The sequence below is a fragment of the Pezoporus occidentalis genome, unplaced genomic scaffold, assembly GCF_034315485.1.
Source record: "Pezoporus occidentalis ecotype Australia unplaced genomic scaffold, CSIRO_AGI_Poc_V1 ctg123, whole genome shotgun sequence".
Classification (NCBI taxonomy): Eukaryota; Metazoa; Chordata; class Aves; order Psittaciformes; family Psittacidae; genus Pezoporus; species Pezoporus occidentalis.
In genome coordinates, this window is record NW_026913027.1 from 1651769 (window position 1) to 1674433 (window position 22665).

At 36.8% G+C, this 22665-nt stretch overlaps 1 protein-coding gene across 11 annotated transcripts in view; it reads left to right on the forward strand.

Annotated features, from left to right (window-relative positions):
• Positions 1–213: 213 nt before the first annotated feature.
• Positions 214–22665, forward strand: part of THOC2 (THO complex subunit 2) — a 50290-nt gene continuing 27838 nt past the window's right edge. For 4 of the 11 annotated variants that reach the window (XR_009962546.1, XR_009962544.1, XR_009962547.1 and 1 more), the window contains exons 1-12: positions 214–375; positions 7190–7248; positions 9477–9568; positions 10743–10794; positions 12290–12360; positions 13064–13185; positions 13895–14028; positions 15679–15845; positions 16447–16539; positions 18923–19078; positions 20876–21048; positions 21196–21391. Coding sequence is in view for 7 of the 11 variants with exons in the window: in XM_062607462.1 (XP_062463446.1) it covers positions 314–375; positions 7190–7248; positions 9477–9568; positions 10743–10794; positions 12290–12360; positions 13064–13185; positions 13895–14028; positions 15679–15845; positions 16447–16539; positions 18923–19078; positions 20876–21048; positions 21196–21391 (1377 nt within the window). In the remaining 4 variants the exon portion in view is untranslated. Of the gene's footprint in view, positions 376–7189; positions 7249–9476; positions 9569–10742; positions 10795–12289; positions 12361–13063; positions 13186–13894; positions 14029–15111; positions 15131–15678; positions 15846–16446; positions 16540–18922; positions 19079–20875; positions 21049–21195; positions 21392–22665 lie in introns of those variants that run through there. The other 7 variants (XM_062607464.1, XM_062607465.1, XM_062607466.1 and 4 more) reach the window with 4 other exon arrangements.

Consider the following 22665-nt stretch of genomic DNA (forward strand, 5'->3'; position numbering starts at 1 on the left):
CCCGACCTCAGCAGCTTCACCCGCAGGTCGGGCTGCCCCCATCCGCGGCTCCCGGTGCCCCGAGGGGCTCCGCGGGACGTCGCACGACCAGAGCCGCTATCCGGGTGCCAACCGAGGCGGGCCCGCGCTGCTTAGGCGGGCTGTCCGCACGGCGGGCTTTAGATGGTTCCGAGGCGCATGCGCAGTGGAACGTCGCCCGTCGTCTCCCAGGGTACGGCGCGTTCGCGTCCCGTCGTGCCTCGCGAGCTGTTGCGTCCCCTCTGACCCGGGCTCACGGCTCCACCATCCGGGCTCTCGGCGCCACACGGGGAAGATGGCGGCGCTGCTCCCTGCCGAGTGGATAAAGAACTGGGAGAAAGGGGGCAAGAACGAGTTGTGAGTGTGGGGCTGTAGTGCGGGAGGGGTGATGGGGCTCCGCAGGCCGCTGACCTGCGGGAGCAAGGGGGAGCCTGGGCCTCACTGGCCGAGGGAGGCTGGTGGGGGGGGGGCGGCGAAGAGGTAGGATCGGGCGGGGAGGTCGTTGCTTGGGGCTGCGTCCTTGCTGTCGGGGCTGAGGGTCGAAACCCGGGTCGGGCGGAAGTCTTAGGCCCTCTCTTATGCGGCTCGGCCTTCTTTGTCGGTTGCTAACGACCTCCGCCGAAGCTCGTCCCCCGTAGCTGGGCCTGCTGTCCTGGCGCCCGTTGATTGCGCCCCGATCGTCCCCTTCCCGGCTCTGGGTCAGGTTTATCGGGCGTTGGACTCCTCTTTAGCTACCCACCCGGGGTAACATGAAGCGTGACTTGTTTTTATTTCGCTAGCTCCGCGATTCAGACCTTTCTAGCAGAGGTCCCAGCCCCCGTTCTCACTTTTATACTTATTGTGTGAGTACTAGCACGTTATTCTTTCATTCTGGCAAGGTAGGATCCTAGTCGTTCCTGTTTGCCCTGGAAGGTAATCTTTGTGCACTGAGGGGTCTGGTTATAGCTTCACAAATCAATCCAGGTGTGCTAAAAGCTTTCCCTTTTGGGGCCTTCTGTGTATCTGTTTTAAGCACTTTTAACTTAGCAGGTTCATTAACTGTGGTGTGTTTCAGTAGTCCCTCTGTTTAGGGAGTTGTTCCATTCCATGTTCCTTTGTTGTAGTTAAAAACCCTACAGTTTCAAATATGGGTGGTTGGGGAATCATTTTGAGAAATGCTTCTTGGTGCTCATATTTTGTTATTTTATTTTGTTCACCTGTTTTAAAAGGTTGTGCAGCTGTGGTAGTGATCTTCCCTCTACATGAAGAAAGAAAGAGGTAGTGAGTAGAGAAGAGGCTGTAGAGGCTCCGTGCACAAAACGCAGTTCTTCCCAGAACTTCCATTTTGTAGTGAAGGAGCCCCCCTTTACAGACATGCCCTTTTTGACTTTTCAGTTGTGCTAGAACCATTACAGTAACATGTAAGGTTAACGTGTTTTAATGTGATACAAGGCCGATGAAAATCTCTTTTGTATCTGCGTTTGCAACAATAATAGAAGTGTTCAGGAGCCATCCTCCAAACCATGCTGAGGTTTGCATTGCTTTGTTTTTAATCTCCTATTTAAGATTTTATGACAGTAACTGAATTTGCATCTGGCATGGCAATATTTATTCAATAAAAGACTTTTTATTGAATGTGAGTATTTAGGAATTTCTGTGTCAATAACAAACGAGGAAACATACAGATGTATACAGATACCTTACAGAAGTGCACAAATAACTATAATAAAACAGATTGTCTTATACGTAACTTTATATACACGTAGATGCACGACTAGCTTTTCTGTAATGCCCATTAAGAAATTTTTAACTGAATTAGTCACATATGATTATGGTTTTTGTAACTTGCGCTGTTACGACCACTGAGATTGCATGGTGTATGCACGAGAACAGAAATTTCATAGTTGATCATATAATGGCAGCTGCATAGTTTGCATTGAATTCTTGCGACTTTTAACTGTGTAACAGGCAAGTTACATTGGCTTTTGACCATGCTAGTATTTTACGTTTCTCCCCTCCTCTTAGAGCAGTTCTTAACTGTAATGGGAAGAAAGTTTTAATCTGCTGTGGGACCAATAAAACAAAGCAGTAGGCTAAATTCCTGTGTCTGTGGCATTTATATTTCAATGGGAATACTGCTTAAATGCAGTTCCAAGCATGATTTAAAGTAGCTTGCAAAAGAGGCCATACATTTTAGAAGAAATGTGATTGTGCCTGGATAACAGTTGTTGGATTTTGCAGTGGTAACTTTAGAAGCATCTGGAATATGTACAGACTTCCTTCCTAGATGCAAAGCAGTGTATCTGCAGCCTAAATCTAGAGAACTTTGTGGGAAACTATTTTTTTGGGATAAATCTTCAGTGCATAACTTTGTTTCTTTTTCCAAGATTTTCTATCTCCTGTTTTACTGGTGGAAAGTAAAATCACGGTGCTCTCTTTACAAAAGGAAACTCATGAAATATTTGTAAATGTTACTTAAACTAAGAGTTGTACAATTGTAATGGTATTTTTTATTTTTCTTGAATTATTCATCTAATATAGATAGGCCCAGGATTATAAATTGTCTAGGCCACAACTGCGGTGTTTAGGGCTTGTGGTCCAAAAGTGGGACAATGTGTTAATTGGTAAATAAGTTAGAAAAGTTGTGAGGGAAAGGACACTGCGAAAGGACAAAACTGACATTTCTAGCAAATACAGAATTTACAGAAGTTTTACTCTATGGAAGCCTGGTTTGCTAAAGCCCCTGCATGAAGTCAGAGAACATACGCTCTTGTGTGGAGGGGGTTGTTTTGTTTTTAAACAAAGCGGTGGGCTTCTTCACAGGGAGACAAATACCAACTTTGTTGAAAAGTGAGGATTACAGGAAAAAAAACCCACCCAAACCTCATAATTAGCAGAAAAAAAAGATTAGGTCTTGCAGTGAAAAAAAAGAAAAAGATTTCCTGGAGTATGAAATGGCTTATGTGATCTCACTAGATCAGCCAGAGGTAGTATTTTAGCAGTTTCTAGTCACTTAAAATGCAGTTTCATGTTTTGGGGGAATGTGAAACTGTTTTGAAAGAAGTAAATGGTTTGGTTTTAGTTGGCAGTTCAGTCTCTACTGTGATTAATAATGGATGTTTAAGATGATCCCTGCATGTTGGGTTTTTTTTTGAGTGCTATGGTAGTGGTCTGCTTATGCTTGAAAGCAAACAGGATTTGTAATGTTGCTGTAGTCAGTGGGAGAGGAGAAAAAGTTTGCTAGGATTTTTTAAAAGAAATCCAGTAAGGAAGTTGGTTTTAAATCTTTTACTGTGAAAAATAATGAACTTTATTTTTGCTGATACGGTCCGTTTGTTATGATATAACAGTAATATCCAAAACCCAGAAGGTAAGAATTTTGTACACGTCTTAAGGGTGTCATAATATTAATAAGGCAGCATCATTGAGCTTGGGTAACAGTGAGCATTGACTTAGTAGAAATTGTTCAGAGACCTTGTTAAAATTGTACATGCTGTGATTTTAATTAATTCAGCTACTGATGTGCAGTAATATCTAATACAAATACATAAATGTACATCATGTTGTAGTTTCAAGTGTTCTTAGCTGCCAAAACTATAAATTGGTGGAGATGTGGTCATTTCTCATTTTTTATTTTTTCAGACCCATCTCTGTCTAAACACAATTTATTAAATTATGTGCATTTATTTTGCTACTGCAAAATATTGTGGTACCATGATATCACAGTAAAGATATTGTGTAGAGATTGTTGGAATCTGTGTGACTGCTTATTGTGCTAATCAGTCTAAACTCCTTTTATACCTATTTGCATGTACATATGCTGTCCTCTATTGTGAAATTATGTTGTTATATATAGGGTCTTCCACAATAAGATGCTAGTCTATGACTGCAGCCCATATAGACATTTCTAGTATGCTCACAATGACAAGCACTTACCGTTTGACTGATACCTTGTTCTGTGGTAGATTTAACATTGAGAACTCTTTAGTGGGGAAGTAGGACTAATAATGTTCTTTGCTGGCAGTTGATGTGGTATGTTATGCTTCAAAATAAACTGAAAAAGCTTAATATTCTGTGAATGTGAGTTTTTGGGACTCGATCTTTCAAGCAGTCTCTGCATGCTACTTTACTTGTACAAGGAATGTCACGGTGTTGAGTTAAAGGCCTGAGAGTCAGGAAATCAGAGTTTAGTTGCACTTTTGCCATCCTGGCTGCTAATTGATTTGTACTTCACCTCAAGTAGGGAACTACACACGGTTGAATTATGCATATAGTTAAATGTTTGCAGGCACATGCCCTTTGTGATAATTACTGGCATATGCTATGTGTGTGGGAGTGTAATGGAGGATATAGGATATTGTGTATGAACAAGTAGGGTTAGGTTCAGTTGTTGGCTCTTTCTTGCAAAAACGTTGCTTCAGAATTTGTTGTTGAAGCAAATCTCTCCCATCTTAGTCCAAAAAAAAATAATTTTGAAACTTTGGTTGTCAGAAAGTATTCTCTATTTTTTTAATAATTATTTTTTTCTAGGTTATCATATTTTTTTTAAGTTGTATTTTACATGTATTACACACTTTATCTTTGGATGAAGTGATACAGGTTTTACTAGAGTAGGAGAGGACTCTGTCTGAAGCTTGCAGCAACGAACTCTACAAGATTAATGAAAGTTTCAAATGGGGTGACTGGGTCTGTTGAATTGAAAAGTGGACCTGATAAGTTTCCATTGTTCTGGGTGCCACTTAAGGGGGAAAATATTGGTGTGGCTTTCTTTGTGAATTGATTAATCTTCCTAATACTGACATTTTTATTCTTGTGAACATGCAAGTATTATGACTTTAATTTATGATGTGCTTAATTAAGACTAGATGAAGTAATCTCATAGCTTGTTGGTACTGTAAGGGAGGACTTCTGCCTTGTCTTCATTCACCAGGGTGCTCTCTGCTCTGGTGCTTATCTGGCCTCCTGGTAAGCTTGTTTCAACGTGTGAAGTTGGTAGAACACTTGTTTTTGACCAAGTTTGTCAGTTTAGCTGATTTAATTGACATAAGGGTTAGAACAGGTCAGCCAAGAAGGGAAGAAGTGTTGATGAATGTGTCCCATTTCTGCAGCAAGAAGCCATTAATTAAATCAGCTCAGCTGTGCTGCCTGACAGCACCTTCAGAAAGGGTCATCCTCCTTTGGAGACAGCATACCTGTGTGAAAGAATCTAAGGAGAATTACTAATTTAGATCCAAAGAGTTATACCAGCATCCTCTTTTTTACTACCAATATTTTCCCATGTAGACTTCCACAAAATTAATATTTTGACCTCTCCTGCCCCCCCTTTTAATAATTCGGGGGGGGGGGGGGGGGGGGGGGGGGGGGGGGGGGGCTGTTAATTACAAATGCAAAGCAAGTTGTTTTTAGACTTATCTTAAATAGGGTTTCTTGTTACATTTATCAGTCAAATGTACGTCTTAAAGGTACGTGAAGTTGATAGTATTACTTTAGTATTGCTGGAAAGGGAATTGGAAGAGGTTAAAACTTATTTTGTATTAGGATGTAGTTAAGTGAAGGCTTCAGCTCAAGCAGACAGGGTTGTTGCTCATGTAATCTAGCTAATGATAGCACGTCATGGCACAGGGGTCAAAGCGTGCATCTGAGTAGATAAATTTTTGGAATCAGATATTTCACATGACTGTTATTTGTATACAGACCTTAGAAATAAGTACTTACAGGGTAACATCGTTATAGAGAAGTAATAATTAATATTTAATAAAATCTGACTTGGTTCAAACTGATGTGCTCTTTGGGGACAGTGGGGGGAAAATCAATTGCTTCTTTAAAATACTGTTCATGAAAAAGAAAATAGATTACCTATTTCCCTATTTTGCTGTCTCTTTTCTGGTTATTGCCAAACATGTTGTGTTTTCTTCAATAGCATTTAGAGCATCTTAGCCCTTCAATTGCTTTTTGCTGAGCTTGCACGTTTCTGCTGATTCCACTGTATGTGAAACTGCCCGTTTTCCAGTTGTCATTGTAGGGTGCTTATACCTTGTATTTGCTAATTATAATCCTTTGATTACTGGAACAGTCCTGCTGGAGAGGTAATAATCTCTGGGTAGGATGCAAATAGAATGAGTAATAGATTGCTACAGAATCTTTTCCTACTACTTATTTTTCATGGTAAACCTTACTTGAGAGCATGCTTCAAAATCACTTCCACAGGAAATTGTAGTCTTGCCATCTTATGTAAATACAGTGCAGCTTTGAGAACTGTCTTCAGTTTCTACACAAATCTTTCTTGATGAAAAAGATATGAAACTTTTGGTTGAAGATTTTCAAGTATGAAGAAAATTCTTAAGATATTCTTTGGTATTAGTTATAAATCTAGGTAAATTGCTGCTTTTTTAATATACTGTTGCTTTTAAATGTGAAGCTGCTTTTGAGTCTTCATTGGGGTGACAGTAATGGCAGAGGAGAGGGGAAAATCCTTATAACTTGGAAGCATGTCTTTCTAAGCTGTCAGTGTAGTGGAGAAGCCTCCTCTTTGAGCATTTATTTTATAACATACAGAACTATAATTTCATGAAACAGTCTGTATGGTATTCAGTGAACTAATTTGGTTGGGGGAGCCTCAGGGGTGACTAAAGGCAATGTAACATGGCAGGTCTTTGCTTCCTATATGGGTTACCTTAATGACTTAGTTTATCTTAGCTGTCCCTAGGTTAGATAAAATTCTGCCTTACCGTTGATAAAACATTGCATCAGGAGATCATGCACCTACTTAATGTTAAATGTTTTTACAGGCCAGAGTTTGAAAGTAATCATAGCCATGGTATTTCTGTGAGAAGCATTTCTTCGCTAGTTAGCAACAGTAGGCTAATGCTAGCACATCTGTGCTTCCTTTCATGTACTAGAATTGCCTTTCGTGTACTAGAATGTTCTTGTTTTGCTGTGTATAATATTAGGAAGATTTTTTTTCCTAAGTATATGATATATATGTATGAGATCTGTTGGGAGTCTTGTATTTCTTTGCTCTCACTTCTGTGAATTAGTGTTTACTGTATGAAAATCAAAATGTGGTTGGTCATTTAAGCTGCCCAAATTGAAAGTTATTTTAGCCAGAACAACAAAAAGTGAGCCCCAGACATTTATGTGTGTAGGCTAATATCCAACTTTTAAAGTTTTTTTTCTGTGTTTTTTATTGCAGCGTGCAGTTATGTCGTGCAGTCAGTGAAAACAAAAGCCATGATTCTATGGGTTTCAGAGGTAAGTTGGGTGGGTTTTTTTGGTTGCTTTTGATTAACTAAAAAGCCTGGAAGCGGTTGCTGGTAGTACTATGTGTGTCTGCCTGAAGCATTACTATATGGTGACTATTAGTGTATGCTACAGGTGAATGCTGCAAATTGCAAGGCAGTACAAACATCCACAACTCATTTTGTCTTCAGATGCCCAGGTGAGAGATTTCTTATGTGGTAGTAAGTAATGGTAAGATCCAGTATTTGGTCTGTGCTGTAGAAAATGGAATTCCATTTTGCAAGCTCAACATAAAACTGGATTTTATTCTGAAAGTTAAATATACGAACTCTAATGTATTCAGGTGTGATTATATACTGCAGAAAGTAATTTTGATAACAGCACCTGAGTTACAGACTTTTTCTCCTTTTTTAGTGAAAATCACTGCTGTCATTAAGTTTGAATTTTCACTTTATGAAATCTTTAGTGTTTAAAGAAAAATGTTTGCTTGGCACATTCTGTTGGAAAAATCCTTCCATATGACTGAGACCACAGATGTGCTATGCTGTTTAGATGTTTTTTTGGGTTCTTGCTAAAATAATCATAATGGACAATTATAATAGCAGAAAAGATAAAATGTTTCAATGTAAATTATAAGTAATACTGTTAAGTAGAAAGAATTTATTTTTCAGCAAAGCAAAGTCTTTGTTCCCAAAGTTTGTGAAGAAAGGTCACCAGTTGTTCTCTGTTCTAGAAAGAGATTGATAATTTCTATGTGCTGATTTTTTTCTTTCTTTGTCCTTGCTGTCAGGATCTAAAATATCCCATGGGAATGACTAGATAGATATGTGCAGTGGCTATATTGGAGGAATTAATAGACAGTAGAAATAGAATCATCATAGAATCATTTAGGTTGGAAAAGACCCTTAAGATCATTGAGTAGTTGAAGTGCTTCTGGTGATTGGATAAAAACCTGACAATACGGATAATCTGGAGTGAGGTCCAGAGATACTGACTGGTAAGAATTTCTTTGAGTCCGTGTGACCTGGATCCAGTTCTGAAAACTGTGCTGGCAGTTGCATTTCTGCCCTTTTCCAGAAAAACGTTTACTGAAGTCCAGGGTACCACAAGTTTATGGAGACAGGTCAGATCTGGCCATGTACCTGTGTTAACAACTTCTCCACGATGTGGAGAACCACGTGGAGGTGGCATCTGAGGCTGCACTTACGGCTGGTTTGGATTCTTCATTAATTATTAAATTGGATACTGCACCACTGTCACCAACTCTTGAACTGGCCTTTAAAGCAGTAGAGCTGTGCATAGAATTGATGTCTAAACCAGTCCTGCTCTCGCAATCAGTGTTCTTTTGGCAAAAGTACTGTAAAAAGTAAAATTAACCTGTTTATTTAAAAGAAGCTTTTAATGAAGCTGCAGAGGTCTGCAGTTACCAAGTTATTGAGTACTTGGTTTAGGCCATTAAAATCTGTAACTTGTATACCCATTGTGTATGTTTATTCAGTGAACCACATGGTACATGTGAAAGGTGAAATTATGAGATCTTATTATTTTTCATAAACTAAAAAGGATAGCAGAGCTGTGGTGTATTATTTAAGAACAATTCCTTACAAGTTTACCATAGTTGGTTTTGCAGTCACTACGTTTAACATTGCATGTTTTTTCTCAAATGCAGTACCTCTGTTTCATATTTCAGCTTAATATAAGCTTCTGTAAATCAGCGTTCTTCAGTCATGGGAGACTTTCCTTAAAACAATTAAAATCCTTGTTAAGCATTTTTTCTCCAATTGAATATTACTTTCTCCTAGAGGAATGGTTTTTGAAAGCATATCTGTGATGAGAGATGATTAGGAAAAAATACTGGAATGTTGTCTATGTATTAGATACACACACACAAAAGATGTGTAATATATTAATTTTTTGAATTACAAGGGAAAGGTGTCTGTTAAGCAACTGCTAACACTCAAGTTATATGCAGGGCTAGTTTTTCATCCCATTTTACTGTTCCATAAGCTCTCTAGGGACAGTGGATCATCTCTTACTATCTGCTTGAATGAAACCTTAGATACTGATGCTCAAATTTAATCTATCAGCAGTAAGGAAGTAATCCCCTTCTCACTGGTAAGAAAAGTACATTCTCTCTACTTTCAGGGTGTCTGAAGTCTACAGCATTGTTGTAAACGTTGCGTTAAGTTAGACCAAGGATTACCTAATACGTTCCTTAATCATCTGTTTTCTTTCAACAGATATCCAGCAAGCTCTGTATGAGCTTGCATACCATGTCGTCAGAGGAAACTTAAAGCATGATCAAGCTTCTAATGTTCTTGGTGATGTCATAGTAGGTATCTGTTTGTAATAATTGCTTACTTCCTAAATTTTTAATTTGTTATAAGAGTCTGAATAAAAATCCAGCAGGATAATACTCAACAGACTTGTTTTTCCATGTCTAAAAAGTGGGTTTTGTCCTTTCTTCATTTGTGTGCACTTGAAATAAATGTAATCTGTCAGTTTTTTCCCTCCTTTTTGTGCTGAGGGTTAGATCCATTTTAGCAGAAATTAAAAATTAAGTAATCTTTCCAGGGCAGATAAAGTCTGAAGTCTTTAGCATGCTAAAAATAGATTTCATTTGCTTTTGCGGCATGTCTGTAATGCCACCTACTGGTTTTTTACATCTTGCAGTGTAACAATGCGCATCTGCCATTTTACTGTTGAGATGTCAGAGACCTGTGACTGCCTCTGAAATAATGCATTGCACTTATTTTTTTGTGTTTGAAAAAGTTTTTTCTTACAATGCTTTGAATAAATAGAGAAGGTAAGGAAAAGAATATCTTCCTCTCAACTTCCAGGATTACCAAATGTTGGTGTTCCTAAAAAAAAAAAAAATGGGAAAAGAAATAAGCAAAACACCTTCTAAAAATAATTTATTCTTTGGAAGTTCAGAGATTGCTGTTTTGACGTGTATAGAACATTAAGAATATACATTTTGCAGTAATTGTTCTAAGATAAGCATTTTAGGTTTTTAAACTTCTTCACTGGGTTTGGGAGAAGTGAAGGCTGCAGGGCATGTTAGTGTGGGGGCAGCATTTGATAATGTTTGATCTTTAGTCATGGTAGGAAATCACAGTTTGTTTGGTGCCTGAGAAGATGTAGTTTGCTGTACAGGGAGGTGCTGCTCTTCAGACAGGGAGTTCCCTTGTGCTAGAGAAACAGGAAGTAACTTGAGGAGTTTGTCCCTGGCCACTAGATGCTCTTAGAAATCACATTAAAAGGTTATGTTACTTCATTACATACCAATAATTACTAAAGCACTTATGCTAGATATTACTCAATAATTCAGCCTCTTCATTATTAATTGATCTGAATTATTAATAATTAATATAATTACCAGTGATGTACATTATTAATCTGAACTTCTAGTATGATGAAGTTGTGTTTTATGTAATGAAATAAGAATTGTTTAAAAGTGATATTGGAATTTCTGTACCAATTAAGTGGGATCTTTCTTTTTTCAGGAATTTCGGGAAGACATGCCTTCCATCCTAGCTGATGTATTCTGCATATTAGGTGAGCTGGGTTCCCTTCCTTTCAGCATTGAGACAGATATATGCTTTGTACATTTGCTTGTTAAATTCTTCAGGAGATTTGATTAAATCCATAAAGCACGGCTTCTTTACAAGATATGTGTTGGCTCTTCCTCAGTGTATCTGTATCTTGGTTCTTAATGTTGTCTGTTCCTTCTGTGTTCTGTTACAGTTTCTAGAAGTTTACCTATTAAAGGCAGTGGAAGTTGATCTGCTAAGAATAGTTAAATGAGCTAGCTTGTAAGCATGTTGGATGTTGGTTTAATGGACTCAGTGACTTAGCATTGTTATTATAAGTATTTAAAATGAAAGCTGACTTACTGATAGGTAGATCTTCTATTCTCAGAATGGGTTCTGTAAATATTTTTATCTGTACCGTCACCACTGATGAAACAGAGCTTGCACTAATTATTCAGAAATCTAAAGGCAAATGGTATAATTTGCCAAGTAACTATCTGCCAACTGAGCAGGCTTTAAAGGTGTTTACTTCTTATTCTGGTAATAATTTCTGGATTATGAGAATAATGTTGATCCAAAGCTGTTTTTCTCATGTTTTTAGCAATTTAATCCTGCATTTTTTCCCAGATCAGATTTTCAAATGCTTGCACTTTTTGTCTTGTTCTGTGTGTCTCTAACAAAATACAGCAAATCCTTTTGCCACTGCTCCTCACAGATCCCGGTTTGTTCCCTAGTCAGGAGGAGCGTGGCTGTGCTGTACTGTGCTGTGGCTGCATGTGATATCAAAATTACATTGACTTTGTTTCATAAATGTTCATTCTGTGTACTTGTATCATCTTTTGATAATAATTAGTTTTTGTAATGTGATATTCACTGCATTACACTTGTTTTTTAAGCTGTGTGTGTCTTTTGTGCTTTTTGTTTGTTTTTGTAATGACTGCATTCTTGAGTTCTTCACTCCTTTTGCAGCTCCTCAAGTCCTGTAATGATGTGCTTTTTTTAAACTGCTTTAGCTGGGTGTGCTTCCTTGGCCATTGTTTTATGGGCTAGCGTCCCATAGAAGTGAGTTTATGAATTTCATTCAGTAGCTGATGATGCAAAAGAAAAGAATGGAAATGCAGAATCATATCTAGTAAAAGACTGCAGACCAGGCAGTAAATGGTTGTTACTCTGAAGACACAGCAATTCATCTTTCTCTTCTTTCATGCTTATTATTGGTTCTTAAATGCTTGTCCTTAACTTACTGTAACAGAGAGAAGGGCAGGAAAAATAATTATGGCATTCCTCTGGTTTCTGTTTTACCTTTTCATGAGACTTGTGGATGTGTGAGAATTCTCATCAAAGTATTAATATAGACTTCAAGGTAGATGAGTAGCCAGAAAGTGGCAAGAAGCTAGTATGTTATGAACAAGATGTTTCACACTGTTATCAGTAGTATTTATTGGAATAGTAATAACAAGAATAAACTCTTGCAAGTTCTACAAGTAATGATGTCTTTTTTCCATCTTCTTTTACACTAGATATTGAAACAAGCTGTTTAGAAGAAAAAAGTAAGAGAGATCACTTTACCCAGCTGGTATTAGCCTGTTTGGTAAGTTGCATGTAGAAAGTCTTTTGGTAAAAGTATATGCCAAAATCCAACAAGAAAAAGAAGTTTTGATGTTTGCTCTTTTTTGAGGAAAAGACTGCTAGAAAGTAAATTCCCAACTAATTTAAAAATGCATCTTCAAAGTGTTATGGTAGAGTACTATAGTATAATTGTCTTTTGGATTCTTTGATGAGTTATGAAAGAATTTTTTCCTTGTCAGTTCAACAGAAATTTTGCTTCTGAAGTATGTTTTGAATTTGACTTCTCCTTTATGCAGCCTCCTCTGTCTTTAGAAGTGGTGTTCCTAAGCGTGTGGAGTGAGCTTGATTTTTATCAAAATTCAGCATATGAAAATATTTTCTCCCAGAATATGGGAGAGAGTGGGTACAAGCTTTGTAAATATGCAGCTGTTGGTAATAGATGCTATGCAATATATACTTTGTTACCAGCAGTTAGACCCTAGGGCTTGTTTCTTCAAGGTGCTCTGGTATGTAAAAATCTACCACTGTAACATTCCGATTTCAGTTGAATAGTTTCTCAATTTTGTCTACTTCTGTGTTTGAAGCAAAATGCATGTAGCATGATGGTGTATCATGACATTTGAACTTGGTGGTTGTAGTGAGAATACATATATAGCACGAGTAATAATCATATGGTTTCTAGGTCTTTGTAATTGAGAAACTTGTATGTTTTTGATGTTTTTTAGTATCTTGTATCTGACACTGTCCTAAAGGAACGTTTAGATCCAGAGACACTGGAGTCATTAGGACTTATCAAGCAGTCGCAGCAGTTCAATCAGAAATCAGTTAAAATAAAGACAAAACTATTGTAAGTTACGGGGCGAGGGTTGCTTGGGGAGTGGGTGAGGAGGGTCAAGGGTAATTATAGGAAATGTGTTTTGTTACACTTAAACTCGTCATTGGCAGAAGAACCTTATTAGCCCTCTGCATTTTCAGACTCTTGAGAAATGTAAAATTTTTTTAAATGTCACCTATTGCTATTGTGATTCTGTATGCAGATTAAATATTTAATTTTATTTGTGATAAATGGGAACTTGAAAGTATGAGAAAATTAATCACTGCTGTTCTGTCAGTTAAGCATAGGCATTTGTTTTCATAAGTAAACAAATGTTATGTTGTGGCAACACAGGATACGTTTTTGTGGTGTATGTTAGTTTTCTGTGTGTGACAATGTTTTGATCTAAAGAACACCTCTTAAAACTAGACCAGGTCTTTAAGTGCTACAGAGCAGTTCTCCAGCATAGTGTCTAAGAACAAGCTTTACAAGTATAAGCATGATTTTGCTTTTAAATCGTCTGCATTTGAAATAGAAGAGCTGAATTTGTTTGGAGACTACTGACTACCTCACAGGTATTCTTTGTACTGCATTCTATAATTTTTGCAATAGCTCATGTAAATCACAAGTTCTTAATGTGTTCAAAATTAGCATTTTGTGCAACAAATTTAATGTTAAGATCATAAATAAGCTTCACTAGGCATATGGTACATAATAGTGTTTAATTTCTGTTTATTTGCAGTTACAAGCAACAGAAGTTTAATTTATTGAGAGAGGAGAATGAAGGTTATGCAAAGCTGATTGCAGAACTGGGGCAAGACTTATCTGGAAATATCACTAGTGAGCTAATCCTTGAAAATATCAAATCTTTAATAGGTAAGGAATTTGGGCAGTGGTTTTCTTACATGATCTTATGACTTTTTCTTACGGAAAATGACTTTAGACTACTTTTTGAGATAATCTGTGGATCAAGTAGTATGTCACATGAACATGTAGTATGATAGTAACATGTATTTATAGATCACCTTGGGCAGAATTATGACATTTGAAAGTTCCTGTTTCTGTGGCAAAGTTAATTTTGGGAATGTTGTGTAGTTATTTTAGATACTGATTTTATATGCAGCCTCAAATGTGTATGTTGTGATTTTGGTTCAGTATTTTTTGTGGATGAGTTTGCCATCTCCTAGCAGGCAGATTGCAGTGTAACAAAGTAATGCTTTTTGCTGTTAAAAGTACTTGGCTCAGTGCACGAATATTCTTTCAGTCTTCAAGAAGTTGAATTGAGTTATTCACTATAAAAAGAAATGAGAAGTAGAAATATAGACTAATCACAAACAAAATTAAATAAAGGAAGAACATTTACTAAGTTGAGACTTGGCGAGAATGTAACAAAGTGTGTAATACATTAAAACCAGGAAACACATGTTACGGCCCATGTTTTACCTTTCCTCTTTAAATAAAGAATTTTATACAATATATTGATGTTTTCATGAGATCCTATTTCATGTGGTGCCAGTGCAGTAACATTCAAAGGCGGTGCTACTATTTAATAAAAGATAATTTCTCATCTGTCACAGAACTTTGCCTGAGACTGTAATAATACTATTTATTTTGGAGGAGAGCTAGAGAAGAGGATACTTTTGCTAGTTACTACAGTAAAAAATACTCAGTTTGAGAAATTCTGTAGCAAAGCATTTTTCTGTATTCTGGAATTTTAGGAATTGCAAATATACTTCCCCTAAATTGTCAATTCTTTTAAAGTACTGAGTTGCAGTAGGTCCTGGTGTAGTCGAAATGGCTTTTGGGAAGGAAAGACCGATGCAATTATATATCTGCATAGTGAATATGCCTGGAAAAAACTTCTTATGGCACAATGAAAAAAATAGTCTAGATGTGGATTCTTTTGATCTAAGTAATATTTCTGTCTTGAGGATGTCTCCTGGACTTCTGGTAGAAAAGTTTCTATAGTAAACTACAGGTATAATTACAACGTTGGCTTACCTGATCTGTATCCTTGCCTTTGCTCTCCTCAGAATAAACAAACCATTCTCCCTAACACTAGCAATAACACTGAATTCACAGGACAGTATGACCTGGTGGATCAGGCTCTACCTCAAACTATAACAACTTCTGAGGTGTAAAATAATTTCTAGCTATCTGATGTGTACAACCGCATGAATATGTGTGGCAGCACAAGGTAAGAGGCAGAAACCTGTGCCTTTTGCTGGCACTGTGGTATTACTGAGGTTGAGTTTTTACTTTTTAAGTGTTTGCATTAAGGTGGCAATTTCTATTTCTGTAAACTGAATTGAACATCCTGTTTATTATCTTTGCTTAGCGCAATATTCAGTATAAGTCAAAGTGGTCAATGTTATAGTTACAGATGGTCCAGATTATTTTAATGTGGATAATTCCAGGCTCTGTTTTAACTGAAAAGAATTAACTTTAATATATTTGTGGTTTAGTAACAGAATGAACATGAAATATAGCAATGTTAAGCTTTTATGCTCTGTTTTTCTCCTCTAGGATGTTTTAACCTTGATCCTAACAGAGTTTTGGATATTATCCTAGAGGTTTATGAGTGCAGGCCCGAGTATGATGACTTCTTTGTACCACTGATAGAATCTTACATGTACATGTGTGAACCTCAAACTCTATGCCATATCCTTGGGTTCAAATTCAAATTTTATCAGGTAATGTATCTCTGTTCCCAGTTTTTGGTTTTCATGGTTGGTTATATTCAGTGTTGAACTGCAGTCAGTGATAACATATTTTGGCTGCAGACTTTTTAACATGAAAATTATTTTCTAAGGTGCAAAATTCCAGTATTGAAAGCAATAATTTTATGGTTTGAGTGGAAATCTATAATGTACTTTACAGGAGAATGCTTAGGATTCTCCAAGATAGCTTGTATAGTTATATAAGTACTGGCATTAATGAAGATATTGTACCTTATAAGCAAAAGGCTTGTCCCCAGAAATGAAAAGCGTGTTTGCAAGGGAGTCATGGCTGATCCTTGTTAAAATATTCAAGAGGTTTTTTTATGTATGTTTAGGAATTGCATACAAGCACCATAAGATGTGAAGGTAGTTGAACATCTATTTCTGAACATTCTGATTGTGTATCACAATTAAGTCTAGTGCCTTTGGAGTAATAGCAGCTACATGATAACAAGGAAGACTATGAGTTAATATATTTTTTAACTACACTTTGAGTAGTTTCTTTTCTGTTTCATGACCTGCAGTCATCTGACTGCTGGTTTTTTTCTTAACTTTGCAATCTTGTCCTTTTTAGGATCCAAGTGGTGAGACGCCTTCTTCCTTATACAGAGTTGCTGCTGTCCTCCTGCAACATAATCTCATAGATTTGGAAGACCTTTATGTTCATGTAAGTGACAGTGCTACTCTTTCAAATGTCAAAACTATGAAAACTAAAAAAAACAGATAATTTACCCGATCCCTAAAGCTTCAGATTCAGAGCATACTATGCAATATTTGTATATGTGCATGCTTAATGTCCTTTAAAATTTCCAGCACTTTCTACTGCTGCATATTCATATAAACACACACTGAAATATGAATGCTGATACACTTTCTTTGGATTATCTGTGTAGCAACTTCCATTTTGTTTACCTCCTGCCTGAATAGGAGAGAAATGCGTGAGTAATGTTCCTTAAGAACCAGACTCTTTGGCTGTTTTGCTTTACAAGATCAATTTCTGAAGAAGTGGTAGGATACTCAGCTCCTAACCGTCTTGGTTTAGTTTAATAGTAGGATGTTTTTAAAAAAAAGCCCTCTTATATTCCTGAATAGGCCTGTCACTCCCATTTACAAGAATTTTGGCCATTTGCTAGTTTGGAAGAGGAAAATGGAATTACATGTTCAGACTTAATCAGAGGGAGATACCCTCTCCAGTCTGGCACTTCCCAACCTAAGCAACATATTAATTTGGCAGATGGTAAAGAAAATGCTACAATTGTAAAAATAACTTTACAATACACGTGATTTTTTTAATTTCAGAATATCCATGGATACTTAAAGACTCTTAACTCTTGACTGAAATCAATGAAATGAGCTATGGAAAACTTGGAATGTAGTCATGCCATTAATTGCGTGACAGTAGCATTAGTCACAATAAGACCTGTCAATAACTGTCTCTGGCTTCATAGGAGTACTTTGGCTAAGAACATGTTGGGTGGAGCAGGAGTAGGAGTACATGTCTGAGATAATCGATGTAGAGGGAGGAATGCGTGATGATAATGTTAGTTTGTTAAGGAATGTTCGTAATCTTACAAGACATGCTCAGACTTGGAATTAGAGTGGCCTGTGCAGTCTCAACTCAGACCTGTTATAGGTATGAGCATGTTTTCTGACAGTCTTGGAGCTATAATGGTCCCTGCATAACTTATGCTGTTCACCTTTGTCATGTTGATTTTTGGTCAGTTTTTGTCTCTTTGCATGTTTTCAATGGCATTTTTTATCTCTTCAGTTCAGGCTTAATTTAACTTGCTATGCAAGTTTCAAGAAAATTGTTAGCATGTAGGTGTGAAGTCTTAAATGGTATATATCGTGCAGCTCCTATGCAATAGCAGCTGCCAGCATTACCATTTGTATCAGCAATGTTCTCCCCACCTCTGCCCTGCCCTCCCTTCCCCTTGCAAGCCTGTAAGAATTGTTCTCTGTTTGTGTTTATATGCACACAGCCGCATATAGTACATATTGTGTCCTGTGATTTGCCCCTTGAAATGACATACTAGGTATTTATTGGTGAACATCAGTAGGTTACCTATGTTTTCAAATGAGAAGAGCATAGCTCTTTAAACCTTTTACTTTTCTAAGAGGGATTCCTTCTTCCCTGAATTTCTGTGAAATTGGGGAATTCTACTATCCCTTCTCTGAAGAAGGTAATGCTTAGTCTTTCTACTGTCAGTTCGGGTGGCAAAAAAAAGTAGAAATTTTTCCCTTGTTAAAATCAACGAAGGAGAAGATTACTGTATCAAAGAGGTCATAACTCTACAGTAAGTTTTGATTACTTGCAGTTAAAGTTTGAGCATGACTTTAGGAATCAAATCAATATTTAGTTTTGTCAGCAAAAGAGATTTCCTTCTGTTTCACAACTTGACCTTTTAATTTGTGAGTATAGGGTTATATTGCTCATGCTGATCATTCTCAAGTACAAGACTGCTGAGGTTTTATCATACTAGGTATCTCTTAAAGTAAGAGGGCTTTTAAGAAACAAATGTTACATGTGTGTAACCCACATTGCTGATAAGTAGGAAATTTGGTAAGCTTTAAATAGCATTCCTTTAAAATAAAGGCGTAGTCAAAATGCGTGTTTAAGTAGGTTACCTGGTTTTCTTTGGTGATGATATTTTTTTTTTTCCCTTTAGAAGAGGAAGTGAAAACTTATGTCTTTGAATATTCACTGTTTTAAGACACTGAATTTAGTAAATGTTACCATCACGTATGTGTGCAGTTGTCACTATCTAGCTACAACTGGATGATAAGTTGGAGAGGGGAAGGAGAGCTTACACAGGTAATGGTTGTGAGGAAGTAGAATGGTGTTACTTCTCATGACTCCTTGATTTTTGGAATAGTCTTAATTATATACCACTTTGTTGCGATGATGGTGACAAGGGAAGGAATCTTCCAGGCAGTGAGTTTATTTTACTAGTAACAAGGAAAGCCAAACTTCGGCTTCAAGTGATCCAAAGTAGCAGAACTTAAATTTTCAGATACAATGTTTGGTTTGTTTTTTGCTTTTTTTTTAGCTTCTTCCTGGGGATAATGCCATTGTTGAGGAACACAAGCGAGAGATCATGGAAGCTAAGCAAATTGTCAGGAAGCTTACAATGGTTGTCTTATCCTCGGAAAAAACTGAGGAAAAGGAGAAGGAAAAAGAAAAAGAGGAGGAAAAAACCGAAAAGGTGCGTGTCTGTGAATGTTTCAGATAAATGTAAAAGTGTTTTCATAGCAATTATGTTTAGTTTTAAATAATTTAAAATATTTTTATTGGAAAGGAAACCAGACACGTGTGTATTTTTTGGAAGGCTTGTGCCTGTCCTCTTCCATTATATTGAATATGCAGAAATGCATGGTTTGGGGTTTGTTCTGTATTTCTCTAGGTTTTAATGTTCTTGTTTCAATGGTTAATTATTTCCTCCCTTTTTGTTGTATTAGCTAAACTAAGTATCTCTTGGCACTGATACACTTCACAATCTTTAACAACTGTGTTTTCTAGGAGCCATAATACTATAATCCTAGTTGATTTCTTAAAAATAAGCACATTACTGAGAGTTTATTCCTTATTTCTCCCAGTCAAGAACTGGGACATGAAGAATTGCCAGGCTTAGGAATGCTGGTATGATTATGCTGCATTGTAGAAAAAGGTTTGAACTGAACATTTTAAATTGTAACTGTCAGCTGTGCTTTCCATTTAATCTGTATCTATGTATGTGTAAATATATACCCTTTATTTAAGGTGCTACTGTGTCATGTGTTGTTCATGTTGCTCTAGGTCTGATTTGTTTCTGTGTGTCCAAGTCTTACTTTAAAACCAAAATTATTTAATCTCTTAGCAGCCTTTCTGTTGTCATCTTTTGTCATTTTCATTTGAGAGTCAAAGTACTGCTCAAAACATCTTATTTAGAATTAAGAACTAGGGAATCTTAAGCTGTAGGAGAAACTGCAACATTTTTCTGAAGGATTACAATGACAAGTAACAAAGTCTGGGCCTGTGAGATGGGAAAATGGAGAGCTGTGCTTAACAGAAACAATTTTTGCATGCATTGTGTAAGCGTGTAAAGAGTCTCAGTTTCTTGAAAAACTTGTTTCTGTGTTAGTATTTTTGTATGTGATTCCCTGTGCAATTCATAGCAGTTAGAGTAACTAATGTGAAATCTGTTGACAGTCTTAAATTGAGCACTTTGTGTCCAGTTTTAATGTACAATTTTTGGTACAGTATCATGGAATAAATGCCCAGATAAATAGTGTTTAATGATTATTGACTTTTATAAATTCATAAAGTGCTTATTTTGTGTGGTTAAAATTTATTGTTGTCTCATGACTCCAGTAGTTTAGTACAGGAAAATGCATGATCTACTTTTGCATTTTAAGGTGCATTTGACATAATCAAATAATAGGGAAATACCTGAGAAGTCGCAGAACTCAGCAGCTTGACTAGATTGGTCAGCAGTTCCAGACTGACTCTTGTATGTGCCATACCTGCTTATGCTGTTGGAGAGCATGTTTCAGAAGAGCTTTTTCTTTTTCTTTCTTTCTTTTTTATATCTGGCTTTCCAAGACAAATTTGTGCTTTTAAATCCAGAACAACACAAAACACAAAGGATTCCTAAATGCTTATATTGTCCTTAAAATTCCGTGTGAAGAAATAAACTGCAATAGAATGACCTATGTTCTAATCATGTACTTCTCAAAATGTCACAGGCAACTTTATAAACTTCTGTTTTGAACTTTATTTTTAACTTTTTTCTTTGATCCAGATCTTTGATTTTATGTAGACTGGTTTATTATTGCTTTAGAAGTGTACTTATTGTCTGAATGCCTAGCTGAATTTTATTTTTTATATATATATATTTTACTATGTAGTTAAAATACTAGGGTGTTTTTTCTCTAGCTATGGATTACAGCTGCATAATGCTTAAGGAGAAATATTGAGACTACTATATGAGTATATGAAAAGCTCTTTCATTGTTATCTTTCAGCCTCCTGATAATCAAAAGCTTGGCTTATTGGAAGCTTTATTAAAAATTGGTGACTGGCAGCACGCACAAAGTATTATGGATCAGATGCCCCCGTTTTATGCTACTTCACACAAGCCTATTGCAATTGCCCTTTGTCAGCTTGTACATGTTACAGTTGAACCTCTGTACCGCAGGTAAAGTGAAAAGTAAAGTTCTGTTGCTGTGTAGGGGAAACCTATTTGTTTATAAGCCTGAATTTACTCATAAGCCTAACTATATTGATACATTTCTAAAACTTTCACTTCTGTTTCATGTGACATGCTGCACATCTTATTTTTCAGAGTTGGTGTACCTAAAGGAGCTAAAGGGTCACCAATTTCCTCTTTGCCAAACAAGAGAGCACCAAAACAAGCAGACAGCTTTGAGGACCTGAGAAAGGAAGTGTTCAACATGCTTTGTTACCTTGGTCCTCATCTTTCCCATGATCCCATTTTATTCGCAAAAGTGGTGCGTCTTGGAAAAGCATTTATGAAGGAGGTTGGTATGACAGAACAGCTTGTTAAAACTTGAAAAATACCAATTCATCTGATGTTCAGAAATGCTCGAGTGTATATATTTAAATACTAAACCAGAAAATTTCTTTGACTAAGAACAAATTTGGAGAATCTTACTTTAATTACTGATTGTTTTTATGATCAATAAACATAAACCATTTTAATGAACAAACTAAGGCATTTAAGGTTTAGAACCAAGAATATTTAATAATAATTAATTTTTCATTATGGTCTTTATCTTTCAAAGCATTACCTGTATGTGGATATTTAAAGAAAACCAAACCCCAACCGACATTTGATAGTAATTGCATAGAAGCTTTTGTATCATTAGACTGACAGTGTAGCCAATGGGGGAACAATAACCTAATATGCATCCAGTATTTAAAATAGTACTTGCTATTCCACCTGTTGGGTTACTTGGGAAGCAGGAGATGTTGCATCTCTTTAATTAGTGGGGTGTCACCCTGTTCTGCCAGTTAAAATGCTGCTGTTCTTGCACTTGTGTCAGGGACAAATCCGTGCATGCCAATAAGGATGAGTTCAGTGTGGAGATCTGAAACACCCTGTAAAGCCTCAAGTTGCCAACTTTAGAAATAAAATGGCATTCTGAGATCTGTTGCTGTCTTTTGATAGTATTTTTACTATGCATATGTTGAAGTGTTGATAGCAGGACCTGTTTTCAAAGGCTGAAAGTTCAGTTTATATTCTGAACTCCCTTAGAATATACTCTGCAGCTCAGACTGAGGCTAATGGTTTCTTTTGCTGCTTTTCTGATGCACACATGTGCTCCCCAACTTAAAAATAACTTTGTTACCTAGCTTTTTACTTTAACTTAAAACTGGAAGTCAGGGAGGTTGGTTGATCTAAATGGTACTGTAGGGGGGATTTTCAGTTTTATATCTTTCTTTCTTGAATTTATGTTTTATTTCAGCTACAACTAGCAAATATAGAGGATTCAAAATTTATGTACCACTAGAGGGAAAGCTTTCATGTCCAACTGTATGTGATGTTACAGAGCAAAGAACATAAGTAGTTCTTGGGGTTGAAGATCTTTTTGTTTAACTTCACAGATCTTGGCAAGAGAGTTTGCTCTCATCAGGTTCCAAGATGCCATGATAAGGTGGCAAAAGCTACACTAAGTTTGAGTTCCAAGTAGTCTTTGTAATTAAAACCATGATAACTTAAAGCATTTCCATCTTTCCATACTTCCGTATCTTTGTAGGAGGTGTAGTATCTCGGCATCTTCTCATCCAGAAT